Source organism: Amphiprion ocellaris, chromosome 6 (assembly GCF_022539595.1).
Source record: "Amphiprion ocellaris isolate individual 3 ecotype Okinawa chromosome 6, ASM2253959v1, whole genome shotgun sequence".
NCBI classification, from domain to species: Eukaryota; Metazoa; Chordata; class Actinopteri; family Pomacentridae; genus Amphiprion; species Amphiprion ocellaris.
Genome location: NC_072771.1, coordinates 29,271,214 through 29,288,617, shown reverse-complemented (window position 1 = coordinate 29,288,617; position 17,404 = coordinate 29,271,214). Strand labels below are relative to the sequence as shown.

The 17,404-nt window shown below is 43.6% G+C and overlaps 1 protein-coding gene and 1 long non-coding RNA gene across 3 annotated transcripts in view; one reads left to right on the top strand and one right to left on the bottom strand.

Annotated features, from left to right (window-relative positions):
- Nucleotides 1–14,871, top strand: part of ptch1 (patched 1) — a 54,041-nt gene extending 39,170 nt beyond the window's left edge. For both annotated transcript variants that reach the window (XM_023282452.3, XM_023282451.3), the window contains exons 17-24: nucleotides 2,174–2,357; nucleotides 4,200–4,480; nucleotides 6,564–6,701; nucleotides 6,904–7,046; nucleotides 10,879–10,978; nucleotides 11,094–11,456; nucleotides 11,553–12,102; nucleotides 12,198–14,871. In XM_023282452.3, the coding sequence (XP_023138220.2) occupies nucleotides 2,174–2,357; nucleotides 4,200–4,480; nucleotides 6,564–6,701; nucleotides 6,904–7,046; nucleotides 10,879–10,978; nucleotides 11,094–11,456; nucleotides 11,553–12,101 (1,758 nt within the window). In that variant the 3' untranslated portion in view covers nucleotide 12,102; nucleotides 12,198–14,871. The remainder of the gene's footprint in view (nucleotides 1–2,173; nucleotides 2,358–4,199; nucleotides 4,481–6,563; nucleotides 6,702–6,903; nucleotides 7,047–10,878; nucleotides 10,979–11,093; nucleotides 11,457–11,552; nucleotides 12,103–12,197) is intronic.
- On the bottom strand, nucleotides 6,220–8,494 carry LOC118471149 (uncharacterized). The gene is made up of 2 exons (XR_008602040.1): nucleotides 8,251–8,494; nucleotides 6,220–6,698 (listed from the first exon to the last, which is right to left on the bottom strand). It is a non-coding gene; the product is annotated as an uncharacterized LOC118471149 (long non-coding RNA).
- Nucleotides 14,872–17,404: the final 2,533 nt, after the last annotated feature.

Genomic DNA, 17,404 nt, shown 5'->3' with positions numbered 1-17,404 from the left:
GGATCTGGGCCTTTAATCTGTCCCAGCATATCTCTGCACAGGGTGAGCATTTGTTCCTTGTGTGCACGGCTTGAAAGTTAGAAAGATAAAGGGTTGGTGAGTGGATACAGAAGGAGGTGAATATTGAGCGGAGGAGGAGGTGGAAAGTCCAAAGAAAGGCCGTGCTAACGCTATCAAGAGCTGTTTTCTTCTTTGGCCCGGGTTGGTCTGTGGCGCCAGGCATTCTAGGTACCCATAGGGGTCAGGAGGACCAAGTGTGAGCAACATTTGTACAGATGTTGTGTTATTTTTATAGCTCTACTCCATTTGCTGGGTGGCATTTCCTTCAGTGTTAACAACCAGGTTAACTGCACACAGACGCGCTCAGGGACTCCAGCCAATTTTTTTATTGTTACGCTAACTCAAGCAATTTTTTTCTCCCCACCTCCCCCTCACACCACCACCACCACCACCACCACCACAAAAAGCCTTACTCTTTTCTTCATCTAGCTAACCCCATGAGTCCAGCTTCAACCCCCAAAAACTCTCCCTGCCTCCGTGAAAGAGGGATTTATGGTTCCTAGAAGGGAGAGTGGCAGAGCAGTGTGCAGTAATGGTTTTACCTCTCAGGAGGTAGCATTGCTAGGCTACACTCCCCCGCTTCCACATGGGAGGGCCAAAGTAACAGCCCCGAGTGAGACAGTCAGTCATGTCGACCTAGTGTCCACAGCAGTCAAAGGCAAATAACACCAACTGAAACGGAACTTGACAATAATCTGCACAAAGACAGAACCGCTTGTGCGTAGATGTCAGGAATTTAGCTATAGGCTAACAGAGACTAACATGGTGCAAAGTATCTGCTACACAAGTGGCGTCTGTCATGTTATTTCAGTAATAATAGTTTGAGCATCATCAATTTTGCATTAAATTTTGGGGTCATGACTCTAAAGAAGAGTAGCCTTGCCAGCATCCCAGCATTGCTTTTAAGCCAAATGCTATTGCTAACGTGCTAGCATGCTAACATGTGGTTGTTAAGCAGAAATATTGTGTTTGTTCACCACCTTATTCAGCATGCTAACATGTACTGTTTAGCATTGCAGGTTTGGCTGCTAAGTAGTTTGTTTCGAAGGTATGTGGCTATAAATTATTGAGCAAAGTGTTGAAATTTGAGCCTGATAATTGCAGAATATGAAAGTGAAAAGATTGTCACAATTATTCCAGTTCATCCTCAGGGGGACATGAATATTTGTTCCACATTTCATCACATTCCATCCAGTAGATCCAAAAGTTCGAAGGATTCATTCTCTGAATGACTGAGGAATGAATTTATGTATCAGATTTAATGTAGTTGTTGATACATATTCTGTCAGGGCCAAAGTACTGGAGTGACCTTCTAACATACCAAGATTGCAATCCATAGACTTCGATATAAATTTTTCTCAAATCAAAATGCAACCTTTGCAGCTGTACTGTAACCATCTGTAACCTTCTCTCCTATGACAAATGTTAATATACTGACACATTTAAACTAACGAGGACCTATTAGGTACTATAGGCATCAGCAGAAGCTGCTTTCTTAACAGGAGACTGCTGCAAAGCTTCCTTTTTGAAATTTATTCAGAGTGGTCAGGACATTGAATTTGAGGCTTGCCGGCCAAGCCAATATCCACTGTATGTAAAGAGAGAAGCTGATTCAACATTTTCCATGTTTTAATGTGGCATGATAATTCTGGGAAGCTGTGATCAGAAGTACAGGAATTTTCAGAAGGGCAACCAGTGTTTGACTTGTTGATTTTTCTTTGGTTGGAAAGAGAGAGAGAGGGTAATATTTGACTTATATTTTGAAAGCTGCTCCGTTCTCTTGCAGTCATGCATGTGTATAAATAAGCATTTCTGTGGTTAGCTCACCTGTAGAATGTTATGGTTGAACTTGTCTTATTTCCACAATGCCTTTTCGTGTCCAGTGTATGCTTAATGACCGCAAGCTCCACATAAGTTTTTTTCCTAACCTCAATTCTATTTTTTCCATTCGCAAATTATTCCATTTTCAAATTTCAAAGTTTGGCATAGCCTAATATAAATATGAAGGGCCTACAAGTAAGAATGTGTCTGAAATTTTGGTTGTAACAGAGCTATATTGTCTACATTTGTAATTATTACCGTCATTAATCCATCTCCTTTATTGGTTTTGCAGCTGACTCGTCAGAGGCTTGTGGATGCTGATGGGATCATCAACCCTGGAGCTTTTTACATCTACCTAACCGCCTGGGTCAGCAACGATCCTGTGGCATACGCCGCCTCGCAGGCTAACATTCGCCCACACCCTCCCGAGTGGCTCCACGACCGTACCGACTCCATGCCCGAGACACGCCTCAGCAGTAAGTCTGCGCGACAGAAGTTGGCAAATTATCGTACAGTTAAGAACAGGATGCCTTTTAGTGCAATGGAATGAGTTCTTTCTCTCATATACAGAAGGAAATTTCAATAATAATGTTGTTAGCTCCAACAAATTCAGCAATCCAGCATTACCGTAATTTGAAATATTGAGGTTCATACCTACTGCACAGTACAGCTGAACAAATTACATTTACTAACTGCTCCCAGAATTTTTAAGTTGAACTTTTGTGAGGCTTATTGGTTTCGACTGTGACTTTTTTAGGTTCCACAAGGCAGCTGCTACATGTGAGCAGTGTTTACCTCTTGTGGTTTGAGTTATTGCTCCTTGTCTGCCTTTTAGCTCGAAGTGAGGCAGTAGACTTTACTGTACCACTGCAGCGTGTGTGCATTTGTGCATGTGTGAGCTCAAATTGCAAAGCTGTAGACCAAAACACAACTCATTGTTGTTCTTCTAATAGTGCCTGTGGTGAATGCTATAATCCCGACTACCATGGGGCCCTAGTATTACACACACATACATACACACACGCACGCACATACACTCACACACACACGCATACATTATTAAAACTCAGTGACCCCAAACACAACACACACCCTGTTCTCATTTCGCTACCACACACACAGACTGAAAGTCACATAAAAAGTATAGTCATGTTGTTATTTGATTCTAGCCTGTGATTTGGTACAAGTCAGGAAGTGCTCCACGGGGGAGGAAAATGATTGGCTAACAAGGGGAGACTAGGTTTTGGTGGGAAGCACAATTGGATAACAAGCAGGAAGCCCTGGACAGGGGGGTAATGTGATTGGATAAGCAGCATGAAGTGCTTGGCTGTGTGGAAGCCCCCCTGGAGCAGATCTGTGTTGGCCAAAAGCCAACTGGTGTTCCAATGGAAATTTATAGTTGAGATTATAATGGGCCATACCATGTTAACAAGAGCTCCTGTCTGACCCTACAGTTACTGTAGAATACACACTCACCAGCACCTGACAGCCCAAAAACATGTTTTTAAAGTGAAAAGATAGGTTGTTCGGTAGATGTAGAGTTGCAGGATGATCTTTTGATGCTGTCATGGGCAGCAATGTGTTGTTAATTACACCGAAAGCAGAATTCTGAATGAATACACTGTTCTGTCGGCATCAAGTATGACTTCATAGCTGAGTGACAGGCAGGTATACGTGTTTATGCATCTATATTATGCTTTATGTGGCGGTACTAAGTTTAGGGTGTGGTAATGGCAGTGATTCTGACATTGTAATTACCGTGAATCAACGTTAGCCCTGACAGTCTGCTGTGTCTGGAACTGATAGGCCCTCATTAGCCAGGCTGGGCCACAGACTGGCTAGGGTTTGAGTCAATGGAGCTCTGTTTCACACTCCTCCCCAACCCCCACTACACACACACACACACACACACACACACACACACACACACACACACACACACACTTGCCCACAGATGTAACTTCTCTTGGAACAAGTGTGGATTAGAGAGGAAAAGCCTTGATAGTGCCTGGGTGGTTTGGCTGAAGAGTCTAGAATTATTTCTGTAGATATGATCAAAACCTAATGCTGTTTAATGAGAATGACCAAATATCCTCTGCAAATGTCATTGTTGCCATTGTTGATTTATCCGATTACATCCAGCAGTCTGGCAATTTTACCACCTTGCAGGCCTGTGTGGCCTTTGCTTACAAGCTCACAAAGTGCAAAATCCTCATCAATTGTGCATCATCGGATCTAATTTAAAAAGAAGTGGTGATTGTAGTTTCACTTTGTTACTTGCAGTTAAATCATCTCCCTCTCATTGTCTCTCCATCCAGTTCCGGCTGCTGAGCCCATCGAATACGCACAGTTCCCCTTCTACCTCAACGGGCTCCGCGAGACGCCACAGTTTGTGGAGGCCATCGAAAGCGTGCGGGCCATCTGCAGCAACTATAGCCGACAAGGCCTGCCCTCCTACCCTAATGGCTACCCTTTCCTGTTCTGGGAACAGTACGTTAGTCTACGCCACTGGCTTCTGCTGTCCATCAGTGTTGTGCTTGCCTGCACCTTTCTGGTCTGTGCCCTTTTCCTGCTCAACCCGTGGACTGCTGGCATTATAGTAAGTGCTGGAGGAGATACAGAAACAGACATATATCCATGAACTACGGCAGATGTTCTGAGAGATAATTTTTAGAAAGCTATGAACAAGTATAATATCTTGCTAGTCTGATATGTTAGTCTTCATGTCACAAACAAGCTCATTCCTTAACATGGAGTGAAAGCTTTCAGTTATTAAAAAGAATCTTTTATTGCTTTCCTTCTGTTATTTCCTGATTTTTGTGTGTGGTCCAGAATGCATGTCAGAGGAAGCGAGTCAGAAAGGAGAAGGGGCTGCTGTGTGTTATTGTAGCCCCAGCCACCAGTGTTTATCTTGTGCTTTTTTGTTAGGGCCAGTCTGTTTAGTCTAGTTCAACACTCCCAGAGACCAAAGCTGAAATAAATGGGAAGAGGACACAAAGTTGCTCCGGCAACAGTCTCCCACTCTAAACCTATAAAAACTTTGATTTTATTTCCATCCTCCACACTCATCCTCTCCGGCTCCTCTCACAAGAGGACTTTCTGAGGCTACAAAGCAGGCACACGTTCACATACACAGGCGAACGCACAAACACACTTTGAGGGCTCACGGACATGTATATACTTGCACACATACAGTCCAAATGTGTAAACACGCAGGTACATAATTCACACAGAAACACATACACAGAGCAATCTGGTTTTTCTCTCTGGTGGGTTGTATTTTATAACAGGCAGTGGCCGGGCCACCCGAGCCCTTAAAGAAGGGAGGAGGGGACTTCATGTTCATCCTTCAGGCTTTACTAGCAAGATCAAAAGACAAGTTATGGAGAGGCGTCAAGGACCAGACCACAGCCGGCCCTGCTACATCAAACCCTCAAGCCATTTCCAACCCTTGTAGCCATTTGCCTGAAATCCATCCTAACTATGTATACAGAGGCTTTGTTTAAATCTTGTGCCATGTGTTTAGATTTATACAGATTGTTTCTAATCGACTGCTCATAACACTTAGCATCAGAATGAGTTTCAGTTACATCTAGAGGGATCACTTGTGATCTCAAATTGCTTCTTATTTCAATTCTTGATTTACATTTTCTTCTATGTGTAGAACTGCTAATTATAAAAGAGAGATAAATACTTTTTCCCCCGAAAAGACAAAAATAGTCAAGTCTAGTTGCAAATTTAATTTCCTGAAAATCTGTCCAAATATTTTCTCAATTTATCCTCCCACTTATCATCTTATCACCCACGATGCACTTGAGAATAAAGTGCAAACATTTTGACGAACACACCAAAAACAAATACCTTTTGTGAACACACATGCACATCCTCTGTGCTTTGTTCACATGTATGTGCACTCACATACGTGCACACGGTTACCTCTCCTGCCCACCTCAGCCCTCTTCAAAGGCTTTGGGCCTCATGTAACCTGACACCCGTCAGCTGATAATGGCATTTACTCTCAGAGTTCCTGTCCTGCTCTGCTCAGGAGCCTACACACACACACACACACACACACACACACACACACACACACACACACACACACACACACACACACACACACACACACACACACACACACACACACACACACACATTTGACCCACATGTATGGCTGCTACTTAACACATCTACAAGACAGAGACAATCGCACATACTGTGTCACCCTCACGTGTTACTGCCCCCCGGTCAAAATCGAGGTTTAAATTTACACAGCACATGCAAAGAGGAACTGTTAATTATAGAACAATAAAGTAGAATATTTACATTTTTACCCACTGTGCTTACAGGTAGTTTTAATTTTGCACATTATGATAGTAGCTTGATACATATTGTCTTACCAGTTTGATAGAAGGTATTAGTGTCCACACAGAGGAGAAAAACTAATTGATGTTTAAAACTTACAGCAAGCACTTAACAATTTATACCAAAGCAGGGATGTTGTGGAACATAAATCAGTCATAAATATTGTTTTATGCACATCAGCTTATTGTTGTTATTTTCGGCAATCATCCTAAACTCGTTTCTTTCCCAACACGTGTGATTTAAGGTTTAAAACCACGTTTCAAATAGATTAAGCAGCTGCTTTTCCTTTCTAACAGTAACTCCTTGTTTGTCCACAGGTGTTGGTGCTTTCTCTCATGACCGTGGAGCTGTTTGGCTTCATGGGGCTGATGGGAATCAAGCTGAGTGCCGTCCCTGTTGTCATTCTCATCGCCTCTGTGGGTATCGGAGTGGAGTTCACCGTCCATGTGGCTCTGGTAGGCATACAAAAATACATAAATAACTAGGATCAGTATGTGTTTCCGTTTCAAATTTCTGATACCAAATGCTATAACAGGAATTGTTGGCAATGTTAATGAAATAGTGAAAGGTTTATTGTTGAATCTCTATGGTTAAGGTCCTGGAATTAGTAACTCCTTTGACAGTGAGACTTAAAGTGTGTGTTTGTGTGTGTCATAGGCATTCCTGACAGCCATAGGGGATCGACACAAGCGGGCAGTACTGGCATTGGAGCACATGTTTGCTCCGGTGCTCGATGGAGCCTTTTCCACTTTATTAGGTGTCCTAATGCTTGCAGGCTCTGAGTTCGACTTCATCGTCAGGTGAGCACAGAATCTAACCTCATAAGAAACCACAGAGAATTGTGCTTACAAGGGTTATCATGTGGCATCTATGTGGCGTCTGAGACCATGCCTCAACCTGTATGTCACACAAGAATCTACCTGAGACACCAATCATGCATGAAGGCTGCTCTCTTCCTCTGTTTCCCCCCTCCACCCGCATCTCCATTTTGGCCTCCCTCTTTGTAAACCTCATCCCTTTTCCAGCTACCGTTGACATACCTGTTTTTTTGTCCATTTCTGGGGGATGATCTCCAAGAAACTTCATAAAAAAGGCCTTTATCTTTCTCCGTCCTCCACCCCGTTTGTGTCTTTTTCTTTCATCCACCTCTTCTCCCCCTTAATGTCTCTCATGCCTGACATTTTAGGGGAAACCAGGGGAAAGATGGAGAGTTGAAGGTCAGGAGAAGCAGGAGGAGGAGGCAGAGGGCTAGAAGGGAGAAGACAGAAGCAGAGGGAAGCAACGTGAAAGAGAGTGAGGGGGAGAAGGGGACAGAGAGAGCAGGAAAGACCTCTGGCTTTTGTAATCTCCTTCAACTAGTTTAACTGCCCTCGCTAGACATTTATAAGCATGGGAAGGAGTAACAGAGTGGGCAGCAAGAGTGCAGTTGTGGAAAGACAGGAGAAGTGGAAATTAAAACCGACACACTGTGGAGGCTCTGTGTCGGTGGTTCCTTTTGTGTGTCTGATCTCTCCTAAGCATCAGACAGAAAAGGTAGTGACCAGCTGCCATATAAATGACGAATGTGAACGATTCCGTACATTCTCAAGCCTGGAGTGTTATGAGAAGTTTCCACTGAGCTTAGTGATGTATTTTAAGTATCTTATGGTCATACATGGCTGCATTCGCACACATTCTTGGTTTCAGCTAGATGAGGTAGCCGTGTAAATTGCTTGGCCTGCTCCTTTAAGAACTGGGCACCCTGAACTCCATGTGATCTGCAAGCACACAAACTATGTCATTTGTGCAGGCCTGCACTCATGTATGCACACAATCACACATAGTCCCCCTCGTATAGACACACACACACACACACAAACACGGCAACCTGCTCCCTGACCCTGTAATCATGAGGGTCAATGATGGCGTGCCTGCCTGTGAGTGCACACACAGATACACACTCAGGGAAACACATACAAACATACACACACAAACTGTAGAGGCCTATAGACCTTCTCTCCTCACCTCCAGTGGTGTGCTCTGGTTTCTGGCTCAGTCCCGGGCCTCCATTTAAAGGTTCTGCTGTTGTCTGAGCAAACAAAGCAGCGCCCCAAGACGGTGCAATAACAACAGCCTCTGCTCGTATTTTTCTGCTTGCGCCGAAAGAAATGTTTCCCTGACTTTCCCCGTCAGCCCTGTGAATGTTTTTACTCTAAACAGCCCGACGGGGCACTTAGCCTGGTATGTGGGCCGCACGCGTGCATGCGTACATGTGTGTGCCTATATGTGCGTCCAAAGGTGATGTGGCATGCACCCCTCCTGGTGTGTGTGGAAATGCAAACCATGGTGATGACACAATTATTTCAGTTCGACTTACAGAAACAGTTATTATCTAATAAAAGCAGATGAAGAATGGGTGGGATTCAAATACTGTGAAGTATGATGTGTGTGTGTGTGTGTGTGTGTGTGTGTCTGCGGGCAGACAGAGCTTTACCAGAGAGCAAACGAAAGGCCAATCATTGGTATAATTATAATCTGTCAGTGCCCATTTACTACCAAAGACTTAAATTCAGCTTGCTCTCAAAACGTTTTAAACACCAACTCGGTAGAATTTTGATTTCTTCAGTATTTTGTAGATCAGCCATGAATCACACCAAACATGTGATCACTTTCTATTGATTACCACTAGTTACTTCCTTCTACAAACTCCAAGAATGGTGCTAAACACACCCACACTGCTGATTGGGTGCTTGTCACTGTTATATGTTAAAGTACTGCCATAATAAACCAAGCATCGACCAACCTGGCATATCATCTAAAAAATGGTAGGTTAACTTAGCTTAGATTTGGTTACATTTCCCAATAAAGCACCTCATCACAGATTGATGAAAGACCTATGAAAAGTTAGAAATCTGACAATACCTTCTGCTTTTGCAGTAGTTTCTAGCTCTGGCTTTTTTATACTCACTAGTGAGTTTTGGGGTTTAGAGGTTAAATATAAATACAAATCAAGAGTGAAGTAAAATAAAGTACTACAGATTATATCTCTAACAGATTCCCGTCAATTATATTATTAGTATTTTCTTTAAAAATGATAAACTTTTTATTGAAATGCAGTTTCAGGGAGGAGCAGCACAACTGTAGCTTACCAAAACTTCCAAATTGTCATGAATTCATTTTGCACATTTTGCTAGTTTCCATCCGGTTTCACAGTGACACTCAGTTTTCCAGTGTCGTGTAGGTGAGGCCAGCCTCGCTGTGTGGACAGGGACCATTCTTCCTCACTTGTGGATGTTCCTCCCTACAGTGCCCTCCATTCTGCACACACACATATCAATATAACACACACATACACGCAAGGATTAGTTATGAATGTGAACTTAGTCTGAGGCCCAGCTGCACAGCATACCAAAGCATCTACACCTCAGTTAGTCCCTATTTACACCCACACACACATACTCACAAACAGCACAGTCAAGAGTAACACAATGGGATTCATGGTTCATCAGTGTGTCCCTGATAACCTAAGAACTTCCACCAATGGGGAGAAAAGACTTCCCAAATGACGGAAGCTGCATTGGAGAGAGAAGGATGGAGAGAGATTTAGAGTGGAGATCGGGGGGTCTTACCTGATACATTGGAGATTTAATTAGACGGAGGGGATTGTGGAGTGGCCGGGAATTTCACAGGGGCTTAGCTGGAAGGAAGGGAGAGAAAAGCGAGGCAGAGAAGAGAGAGAAAGAAATAAAAGAGAGGGAGAGAGGCCAGGGAGGGGTGGTACTCGGAGGGTCCCCTTCTCTTCTTCCTAGACTAAATTGTTTAAATTCTATACCCTTCACTTCATTTGTTTGCTTCTCGCTCTCTCTCTCCCTTTTTTTTTGAGCCAGAGAGGAGAGAGAGGCCCCTGTCCTCTTGTGCCCCCCCATGCCCCAATGTTCCCCTCACCCCCCTCCCTTTTTTTTTACCCTCCCTTACCCCTTGCCCCCCTCCCCTCACATTCCTCACTGCTTTGTTTTCTCCATGTTTGCTTATACACCACACACCCAAGAGAGAGTACCCTCGCCCCCAATAACCCCCCTCCTCCCTTCTTTTTTTTTCTTTTCCTTTCCTCCCCTGCCTTTGAATTAACCAGCTCCGGCTAATTACGCTTCCCCTTTTTCTTTTCTTTCTGCGGCTTCTTTAAGACTAACCCTCTTTGGCAGGACTTAGAAACACACAAGGTACATTTCTGTTTTGCTCCTCAGAAAAAAAACCCACAGTGCATGCCTGCCTGTCTGTTGGGGGTTTATATATATGTGTGTGTTTGTTTGGGGAGTGGCTGGTGTCTTTGTGGAAGTATTATTCCGGGCATGTGTGAATGGTTGATCTCGCACATGTCTCCCCACGTCTAAAACCTCTGTGGTTGGCGCAGGTATTTTCTTTGTTTCATCACCTGCTCTGTCTGTCTGTGATGGTTTTGCTCTTTTTGTTTTTCCATCCTGTCACGGATTTTCCCCCATATGTGTTTACTACATCTTCTGTTTTTTAGTAAATGTTTCCATGTTGTGTCACAGAGGAAGCGAAAGGAACATGTTGTTTTGCATGCAGCATTTAATTACACCTTGTATTAAAGCTCCATATTGAACTCTTTTTTTGATGTGGGTTGTATTGCAGGTATTTCTTTGCAGTGTTAGCCATCCTAACAATCCTCGGAGTGCTGAATGGATTGGTCCTTCTTCCAGTATTACTGTCATACTTTGGACCCTATCCAGAGGTAAGATGTGAAAATATATAAATGCAAGAAACAAGGAATCTAGGACACCCATGCAGCTGGTAATGTTGTTTGGACACAGAACTTCTTCAACTTCTTCTCTCTTCTCACCACTCAGGTATCACCAGTTGACGGTCGTAGCCGATTACCCACCCCCTCTCCAGAGGCCCCTCCTCCCGTGGTCCATTTCTCGGTCCGTCCTCACTACACCACTGCTGCCACCAACACCTCTGGTGCAGCTTCAGACTCGTCAGACTCAGAGTACAGCTCCAACACCACAGTGTCCGGCATCAGCCAGGAGCTGCAGAACTACAACCTGCACTCACACAGAGGACACACTCGAGCGGAGGAGCAGCAGCAGCAGTATCACCTCCAAACCAGCAGGGGCAGAGCAGCCAGGACAGAGGAGGAAAGGAGGGCAGGATCGGGGCATCGGCGCTCAGCCAGACAGCCTGATCCTCCGGCCTATACAGTGTCCTCGGTAAGAAAATATCCCCCTGCATATACGATCCCGTTTGCATTACTTCTTGTGTTTCTGACATTCTGGAAATGCGTATCTCATTGTTTCGCTCTACAGTCTGTCTCCTCTCAGGGTTGTGATTCTGGGCCCCAACAAGGGGCGACTCAGCGAAACAACAGCAGGGACCCCAAGAGCCAGCTGCACTGGCAGGCCCCACCCCCAGCCCGACCGCGCACGGACGCTTTTGAAACTGCTACTGAGGCTGGGGGCCATTATAGCTCACACGGCCATAGAGAACACTCAGCAGGCCACAGAGGCCGCTCTTCCCACAACCCACAGCCTAACCAGCACCTCCCACACCACCACCCCAACCCCACCCCGTACTGCCAACCTATCACCACAGTAACAGCGTCGGCCTCTGTCACCGTCGCCGTTCACCCGCCCCCGCCCTTGTCCGGCCAGAGCCCTGCTTCCTCTTACCCAGGATACACTGCAGCGGACAGTTACTGCCCATCAGGGCAAGAGGAGCCAGAGTCTGCCTTTCAGGACCCACATGTGCCACTCTACACCCACACAGGGGCCAGAGGAGTCAAGGTGGAGGCCATGGAGCTGCAAGATTTGGAATTTGAGGCAGCTGAGAGCAACAGTGGCAGACGGGCTAGCTGAGGTACCATTTCAGCTTGAGCAGATACCAGTATTCTTTAAGATATGTCTGTTATTTTAAATAAATTACTGACAATACAATCTTCTTTTTGTTTCCAGTTCTGGAGAACAGAAGTACTACGGCCAAAGATGGACTCCTCTGTATGACTAAGCAGCTGACCCGGCCTGGCACGGCCTAGCCCAGCATAGCCCAACCTGGCCCCCAATCCTAAGCAGCAGAAACTTGCCAGTGTTGCCATAATGGTGCTCATTCTTACTGTAACCCAGTGGACTATTGTCTTAGATATTTCTATATTTAAAAGATGTATACATATGTAAATATGAACAAAAAGTAGGTATAATTTTAGGAGCTGTACAGCTCCTCATGTTAACAGACTGGGGCTGCCATTTTATATGGTGTGTCTGTGTGTGTGTGTGTGTGTGTGTGGATGTGCAAATGTAGGTGTGTGTGTGTGTGTTTGAGAGAGAGATAGATCTCTGTTTACTGTTCACTTATCTGTGGATCTGTGCCATTAGGAAGCTTCATCTAGGCAAAAAATTCCTGTCAGCATTCACTGTTGCTGCTTAAAATATTTTTAAATAATACACATTCATAACTCTATGCAAATGTCTCTTAAAACAAAAGAAGTGATCTGTCTTTGCGTGTGTGTGTGAGCATGTTGTGTGTATGTGTGTGTGTGTAGGGCTGTACAATGTGAAGCAGCTCCATTATTTTCTGGCCTATACATCAGATACATCCTCAGAACAGACTAACATTTACACTCATTTAAAACATGAGGGAAATTGTTGGAATTATCAAACAAAGCTATGGTGTGTGTGAGTGTGTGTGTCCGTCTTCATGTGTGAGTGAGTATTATTGTATAAAGGTACGCTTGGAAAACTTAATTTTTTTATCACAAACCTGTGGTAGTTATGAAACAATTACTGTTTAACTTGACACGCCATGCGTGCTATTTAAGATGAGCTGATATGAAGAAATTTTAAAAGCTGTTTTTTTTTTCTTTTGTTTGTTTTGTTTTTAGTTATCGCCTCGGCATTGGAACCTGTTTCTGCTCTCAGCTTTGTATCACTGTCTCTTAGACTGATCTCTGGTTGTATTTTACTGTAAGAGGTTATGTATTGTTTAACCCTAGCAGGCTCAAACAGGTTCTGTCTTGTATACTGACATATGAGCAGTAAACCCACCTCAGAAACTCACTTTTTCTTTACAGGGACATTCACATTACTGATTCTGGAACAGGGTCAACACAGGGCACTAACTCCTCACCCTAAATGGCTGTGTCTTGTGGATAAGCTAAAACTCAGACTGTATACTGTATGACCCAATTCAACATGGCACTTGACTGCGTTTATACTTCATTCACAGGAATATGTCACCTAAAGTAGCTCTTTTTCTCCATCCAATAAGCTAGCCCATTCAGCCTGCTAAGGGCTAAGCCCTATATAGCCTGAATATGTGCTCCATGTGTGTCACAATGTGTGTGTATGTATAATCATTTATGTGTGTGTGTGAGTCCATCCTCTCCCTCTGTCTAAGCTCTCCTTTTTGTGACAGTAAAGACAACTGGCCCCAGTTTGGCCACAGCTGTCCCCACTGACCTCAGCTCATAAAAATCCACAACATAATGCCATGACACTAATTGGACGTCTCCCCTCAACTGCTAAATTGCACAGCCCAGAGCCTCAGGGGTCAGAGTTTACACCGCCAGCCGCTCTCTCCACCAGCAATGGCCAGTTTATATCTGCATGTGTGTCTATGCTAGCATGCATTCCCCTGTAATCTCCCCAGGCCCCTTTAGCCCCCCTCACACACTCCCCCCCCACCCAAGACTCCACCTTTACACTCTCACTTCCTGTTGAACACTTGCAGCTCTTCCCAGAAGTCTTTGCAATTTGTCCTCGTCCTGTTCTCCGAGTTACATCAGCTGCTTGCATGAAATAGGTTGTTCTGTTTTGTTTTTTCGTTTTGTTTTCTCCCGATGTCACATTGGCAGTAGCGGAGAGAATCATAGCTGGCAACTATTTTATTCATTTTTAAATGTTTTGTTTTTGTTTGTTTTCGTTCAGTTGCGATATTTATATTTTTGTAATATAAAATGTGTTGTTTTTTCTTTCTTTGTTGTGATGCCAGTGGATAAAAAATGCAGGGATTTTTATGTCTATTGAAAAAAAACACTATTACAGTTTAATGTTTTTACATAATGGAGTTTGATCTGTATAAAGTGCTTACTAATGTTAAATAGGAAAAAAAGAGTATATAACATTTTACACTACAGGTCTCATCATAGCTCTTAGAGGATTTTAAAAGGAAAAAAAAAATCATTGGTTCTTCCAGACTGCCATTTTGGTCTCGGTTGGTGTGGATGTATGCTGTTTTCAGTTACAAAGATAAATGTATGCCATATAATTTATTTATATGAAAATTTATTTTTGTAGTGTACATAGTAGTTGTCAAGGTATTTGACAGAAGTATATTTTTAAAGAGTTTATATGTAATGATATACCATAACAGAAAAAAGCCTTAAGGTGCACACTTTCATTGCTAACTGTCTTGTGAGACAACACTGACACCTCCCCTTCAGTATTATGTTCCGATCCTAGGAGAGAAACAGCTGTTTCTATGGGTTTGTCAAAGGCTAGCCATGAAAGTAGAAAAATTGTACTAGCTCTCTAAATATTAATGTTCAAACACTGATAGAATTCTAACAAATAAAAATATAACTTATTTGTCTCTTTGTTCATAACTTTAATAAATGGAAACTTAAAAAAAAAACATGAGATTGCTGTGGTCTTGCTGTGAGTTGATTGTCCTGCAGGTAAACATGACCTCCCCTCCCACCCTTCCTCCCCTCTCTCTCCTCCTCATCATCTCCCCTTTACTCCCTCTGACACGTCCTGCAGTGTAAAAACTCCTGACATCTGGTCTGGAGCCCTGCAGCCCTCCCCAACAGCCCACCCAGCTCCGCCCCTGCACCCCCCACCTCCAGTCCCTATTCCGTATGATTTTGATTGACAGCTTTATAGACTGCAAGGAAATTGGTTGTAGTTATAATACAGCTGGCCTGTTCAGAGTAATGAAAAGGGGCATGTGGCCTTGAGCTCGCTGCACTGATGGTGAAAGAGTGAGAGTGCCTTGTCAACTGCATGGGTGGCGGCTATTTATTCTCATACTCGAGCGTTGTGAGAGAAAGTTTCAACCCTCCTGCAGGAAACTCGCAAACACAAGTGTCCTTTCTGTTGTTCCTCGCCACAAATACAAATACGAGAGTAGTTTTCCCCAAGCCACGATCTCAAACCTGGACCTCAAGCTCAGGCTTGGGAACTTGCTGACCCTGGATCAGCGGTAAGAGGCGGGCAGTAGACATGTCATTATCTTTTAAAGCCAATAAAGGCACACAACTCTGCTGCTTGCTGTCCAACCAGTGCAAAGAGGGCAGGCTGACATCTTATAAATGACAGGGTGTGTTTGGAAAGCTGGGTGGCAGGGTGTTGTGTATCATGTTTTGAACTTTTCTAACTCGACTTGACTTTTTTATGTCGTTGCGTGATGAGAACGCAAAGATGTAACACATGTTGCCTATGCAGCTGGCAATGTAGCGTTCAGAACTACAAAGTATTTTGGGGAGGAATTTAAAGAACGCAAATATTCTTTTAATGCTGTTTAAGGTTAAAATAGCACTTTCATCCTTAGAATAATAAAAAATGCAACCTTTTCCATCCAGGTCATCAAAGAAAAATGGTGTAAAAAAATTGCTCAAAGGTGAAATGTCTGCGCCCACCTCCTGGTTGTTGGTAGGTGACATGCTTCATTGAGTTCTAATGTTGTTAAGATCTTTTTCACCAGCACTCTCATCATCTGCTGGAGGACCCCGGGTCACCGAACCAGCACACCCCCCTGCTCTGGCCCTGCCTTACCCTTTAGCCCCCCTCACCTCTCGCCTCCTCACAAACACACACTCACACACACATACACACACACACACACACACACAGTTGCCCTGAGAGGAACTGCACATATTCTGAAGAGTGCTTCACTGAGGCTAATGAGCTCCAGGTTGTTAATGAATGAGTGTTTCCTGTACCTGTCCTCTCAGCCAGCAGAAAGCGGGGTTTGGAGAGGGGAGAAAGATGGAGGAAAGAGGAACAGAGAGGAGGCAATTAAGAGGTTCTTTCTCTTCTGGGCTAATGGACTGTTCAGCCATGGCTCTGTGCCCAGGCTGGGCGACAATGAAGCAGCCACATACTGTATAACAAAGCTTATTTTTCATCCTACCCTTTTCAAAATGAATTACCTTTCTTATTTTGCTCGCTTTCTTATCTCCAGCCTACATTTGTGAAAGAAATTATACAATAGGATTTATTGATTCCTCTGTTCCAGTCCTTCTTTTCCATCCATCTCCCTCTTTTCTCCTTCCATCCCTCACTTGTTTCCCTGAAAGCCTTGTCCATCATCACCTGCAGGCAGAGCTAAACCCTATAAGTGTATATTCTCCTCTACATGAATGATTGCTCTGTTGAAATGACTGCATGGGACACACACACTTAAAAACACACACATATGTGCACATGCACTGCTGCCAGATCCAGGGCCAGATTTACACATTCTTCATTGAAGAAAGGGGGAGTTTAAGAATAAATCTGCAGGAAACATCTCATGGCGTGTTGATACGACTTCAGATCCAGACGAATGGGGGTTTTTACCTTTGAGGCCCTCGCAGACACCTTGAAAAGCATTCAGCCGTGGACCTGTTTGCTTTTGTGTGTGCAACAATACACATAAGAAAAAGCACTGTTTGCCAGATCGATGTCAAAGCTGCTGGAGGTTTTGTAAATACCTGACTTGAGTGGCGGCAAATGATGGTAGAGGGAATAACAACTGTGCGTCTCAGCTGCCACCAACTTTAAATTTCAGGGTGAAACGTTACAACGACAAATGTAGCAGCACCTGTGTCATTAAACTTCTTGAAATGGTGCCTTATGCTTTCTTGAAGACACATAACTGGCAGATTTTTGTATTTAAACCTGTAATTTAGGCCTAAATTGATGTTTTGACATGGTATCTTAAGGTCATTTTTGAAGTTTTTGGGAAATAATTAATTGTTTTGTCACCAATATTTGGATCAGAAGATTGTTGCCATACATAATGGTTTATCATATTATATTAAAGCCAGTAGATCATTAGCTTGTCTTTGCATGTAGATGCAGGGGAGAATAGCTCACAAAGAGACATGAAATTTTTTTTAAATTTATTGCACATATCAGCACATAAATAACATTAGTAACTTTGTGATACATTGTAGAGGCTC